This window comes from Arachis stenosperma, chromosome 6 (assembly GCF_014773155.1).
Source record: "Arachis stenosperma cultivar V10309 chromosome 6, arast.V10309.gnm1.PFL2, whole genome shotgun sequence".
NCBI lineage: Eukaryota > Viridiplantae > Streptophyta > Magnoliopsida > Fabales > Fabaceae > Arachis > Arachis stenosperma.
The window spans coordinates 27984886-27989530 of NC_080382.1; the positions used below are offsets into that span (position 1 = coordinate 27984886).

Here is a 4645-nt window from a genome sequence, read left to right on the forward strand (position 1 = left end):
CTACAAGAAACCAAAATAACCAATCAAAGTATCTCTAAACTCATAAGGTTTATAAATCATTAAAAATCAATTAATTTTAGCTCAAACCTCATGATTTAGCATCAATTTAATGGTGGTTGTTTGATTTAAAGAAGTTATGCATTTTCATTCCAAATTACTTACTTAGGATGCAAGAAAGTGCATAAAAACTAGTGAAACAAGTGAAATTAGCTTAAAAAAATGAGTATATGATGGCTTGTCATCAATTGCACCCTATTAAAAACTCATTTGCATCCTTGAATATTGTAGGCCAAAAGAATCCACATTGCAACACTTTGGTTGTAGTCCTTTCTCCACTAAAATGTCCTCCATAGATGGATCCATGGCAATGCCAAAGAATCTCTTGTCCTTCCTCATGAGAGATGCATCTTCTTAGAATCCCATCAGCACACCTCTTGAAGAGGTAAGACTCATCCCAAATGTAGTACTTGGCATCATTGATGAGCTTCCTTTTTAAGTTCTTGTTGATGTTGGAAGGTAGCTCTTCAATCGCCTTGAAGTTGGCTATATCTGCGAACCATGGAGCCTCTTGAATCATCATCAATTGCTCATCCAGGAAGCTTTCATTTACCCCAGGGCTGTATGCTTTATTCTCCTCATTTGGTATCCTTGATAGGTGGTCAGCCACCTTATTTTCTGCTCCACTTCTATCCTTGAGTTTAATGTTGAATTCTTGGAGTAGTAGGATCTATCTTATCAGTCTAGGCTTGGACTTTTGTTTGGTTAACAAGTATTTGAGAGCTGCATGGTTAGTAAACACAATGACTTTAGACCTAATGAGATATGATCTGAATTTATCAAAAGAAAAAACTATAACAAGAAGTTATTTTTCTGTGGTGGTGTAGTTCCTTTGGGCTTCATTAAGAACCTTACTAGCATAGTAGATGACATGCACTAGCTTGTCTCTCCTTTATCCTAAAACAACACCAATAGCAAAATTTGATGCATCACACATTAATTCAAAAGGCAAGTCCCAGTTAGGTGGTGCTATAATAGGTGCAGAGGAGAGCTTGCTTTTAAGCTCATCAAAGGCTTGCATACATTCTCTATCAAAGATGAATGGTACATTAGAGACAAGCAAGTTGCTTAGAGGTTTGGCAATCTTTGAAAAGTCTCTAATGAACCTTCTATAGAACCCAATATTTCCTAAGAAGCTCTTAATTGCTTTTACATTGCAAGGTGGGGGTAATTTTTCAATTGCTTTTACATTCCACATTGGCTCTATCTACCTCTATGCCTTTCTTAGAGATTTTGTGGCCAAAGACTACCCTTTCAGTAACCATAAAATGACACTTTTTTCAGTTCAAAACTAAGTTAGTCTCTTGGCATCTCTTGAGCACCAAGGCAAGGTGGTGTAAGCAATTAGGAAAGGAGTCATCAAACACTGAAAAATCATCCATGGAAACCTCAATAAACCTCTCAATCATATCAAAAAAATGGACAACATGCACCTTTGGAATGTGGCAGGTGCAGTGCACAAACCAAAGGCATACGTCTATATGCAAAAACACCATAAGGGCAAGTGAAAGAAGTCTTCTCTTGGATTTTGAGATCCACTACAATCTGGTTGTAGTCTAAGTATCCATCCAAGAAACAGTAGTACTCATGTCTAGCAAGCCTCTCTAACATTTGATCCATGAATGGTAGAGGAAAATGGTCCTTCCTTGTGGCTTCATTGAGCTTTCTGTAGTCTATACACATGCGCCATCCAGTCACTGTTCTTGTTGGTATCAATTCATTTCTTTCATTTGACACAACTGTGATCCCCCCCTTCTTGGAAACTACTTGAACCGGACTCACCCAAGGGCTATCTGAGATGGGGTAAATCACCCCCTGCTTGCCATAACTTCAGCACTTCTTTTTGTACCACTTCTTTCATTGTTGGATTCAATCTTCGTTGGGGCTGTATTGAGGGCTTGGCATCCTCCTTAAGAATAATTTTATGCATGCACATTGAAGGGCTAATCCCCTTTAAATTTGAAAGTGTCCACCCTATGGCATCCTTGTGTTGCCTCAACACATTGATGAGCTTCTCTTCTTGTTCTTCACTCAAGCTTGAGTTGATGATTACTAGATATGTGTCATTGTCACCCAAGTAGGCATACTTCAAGCTTGGAGGCAGGGTCTTTAACTCTAATTTTGGTGCTTCCACTTCCTTTTTGTTTGCCTTGTCTAGCATGATTGAGCTTTCTATGATTTCTTGTGGTTGTTCACCACATGATATTTGTTGATTTTGCTCCATTGCTTCTTCATATTGTTCTTCTTCTAAGACTCCTTGAACCAGCTTCTCCATTATGTCTACCATAATGCATTCACCAATGGACTCCTTTGGGTAGCTCATTGCAGTGAAAACATTGAACACCATCTTTTCTTCATGCAGTCTTAGGACTAACTCTCCTTTTTGTACATCAATTATAGCCCCAGCTGTTGCCAAGAATGGTCTCCCTAGTATGATTGATGTTTTAGCCTCTTCTTCCATGTCAAGCACCACAAAATCAGTTGGAAAGATGAACTCTCCCACCTTAACCAACAAGACTTCCACTACTCCATGGGAAAACTTGAATGTCCTATCAGCTAGTTGGAGTGCCATCCTTGTTGGTTTGCCTCTTCGATTCTCATTCTCTTCATTATGGCCAAGGACATAAGGTTGATGCTAGCTCCCAAATCACACAATGCCTTCTCAATGCTTATGTCCCCTATGATGCAAAGGATTTAAAAGCTCCCAAGATCTTTCATCTTTTGGGGAAGCTTCTTTTGTATAATAGCACTACATTTTTCTGTGAGCACCATAGTTTCCTTTTCTCCCCAGTTTCTTTTCTTTGTCATGAGCTCTTTTAGGAACTTGGCATAGAGTGGCATTTGCTCTAATGCTTCAATAAAAGGGATATTAATTTGAAGCCTCTTAAAGATCTCCAAGAACCTAGAAAACTGGCTGTCCTTCCCATCTTTTCTCAGCCTTTGTGGGTAGGGTGCTTTTGATACATAGGGCTTCAAGACTTGTTTTGGTGGGACTAGAGCAGGTATCTCTTCTTCCTTCTTAGTTTCTGAGTCATTTATAGATTCTTTTTCTTGTAAGTTGTGGCTTGAGGATGTCTCATTCACCACCTTCTCACTTCTTAGTATGATCGCCTTGTATTCCCCTATTGGATTAGTCATGGTATCACTTGGAAATGTATTTGTAGGCATTGGTATCTGCTTGGATAGGTACCTTAATTGTGATTTTAGTTTTTGAGATTGATGTCCCTTAGTTCTTTATGTTGGATCTGGCCTCCTATTAGATTGAATCTATATTTTTTTTCAGCTTGCAATTGTCTATCTGCAACAGTGGCAATGTCTCCTGCTAACCATGCCATCATGGCTTCTAATTTTGCAAAGTTGCCACTGTCATCACATGGTTGTGGGATTGGAGATGATACATTTTGAGAATAGTTGATGTGTGGTTGTTGGTTGGAGTGATAGGGGGCATTATGTGAGTTGTGGTAGAGTCTATGATTGTTGGATTGATGGTTAGGGTTGTTGTACTGATTAAAATGGTATGGTTTGTGATCTTGGGTGTGGTTTTGTTGGTTTTTCCACCCAAAATTTGGGTGGTTCTTCCAACCTGGGTTGTATGTTTTAACATTGGGGTCATATGGTTGTCTAGATGAATTGTTCACATTGTTGGCTTGCTCCCATTCACATTCAACTTCTGGTTATCTCCTTCTTGTATAGGTGCTTGAGTGTTGATTACTGAGACTTGATTCTTCTTCATTTGCTTGGTTAGAGCTGCTAATTGGGTTGTGGTCACCTTGTGTTGAGCCAGCAGAGCATCGATGTGGTTTAGCTCCATCACTCTCCTTCTTGGATTCCTATCGAAGTCATAGAAATACTCATTATTAGCCACAGTTTCTATGATGTCTATGGTCTCTTCAACTGTCTTCTTGTTATTGAGAGAACCTCCTGAAGAGTGATCTAGAGCCTTCTTTGACTCTTGAGATAATCCTTCATAGGAAATATGCACCTGTACCTACTCATTGAACATGTCTGGGGGGCATTTTCTTGTTAGCTCTTTATATCTCTCCCAAACTTCATAGAGAGTCTCCCCATCTTGTTGTCTAAATGTTTGTACCTTAACTCTCAACTTGTTAACTTTTTGGGGAGGGTAAAATTTTGCCAAGAACTTATCCACCACTTCTTCCCAAGTTGTCAAACTCTCCTTTGAAAAGGATTCCAGCCACTTAGATGCTTTATCCCTTAGAGAAAAGGGGAACAAAAGCAGTTTATAGGTGTCAGGGTGAACACCAATAGCCTTCACTGTGTCACAGATTCTCAAGAATTTGGTTAGATATTGATTTGGATCTTCTTAAGCATTTCTTCCAAATGAACAGTTATTCTGAACAAGAGTGATTAGCTGTGGTTTGAGCTCAAAATTGTTGGAATGTATGGTGGATTTCAAGATGTTGCTCCCACAATTCCTAGGATTGGGATTGATATAAGAGCCTGGCATTCTTCTTTCTTGTAGGGGAGGGGCATGGTTGCCCACTACTTCATCTTGATGATTATGTGCTTCACCTTCCATGTTTTGAATTGGATTCTCTTCTTCTTTTTCTTCTTTACCAACAACCCT

The 4645-nt window shown here is 39.2% G+C and overlaps 1 protein-coding gene across 1 annotated transcript; it reads right to left on the reverse strand.

Annotated features, from left to right (window-relative positions):
* Positions 1 to 241: 241 nt before the first annotated feature.
* Positions 242 to 1677, reverse strand: LOC130933934 (uncharacterized). Its single transcript, XM_057863532.1, has 2 exons — positions 1522 to 1677; positions 242 to 691 (listed from the first exon to the last, which is right to left on the reverse strand). The coding sequence occupies exons 1-2, from the start codon at positions 1675 to 1677 to the stop codon at positions 242 to 244; spliced, it is 606 nt and encodes a 201-aa protein (XP_057719515.1).
* Positions 1678 to 4645: the final 2968 nt, after the last annotated feature.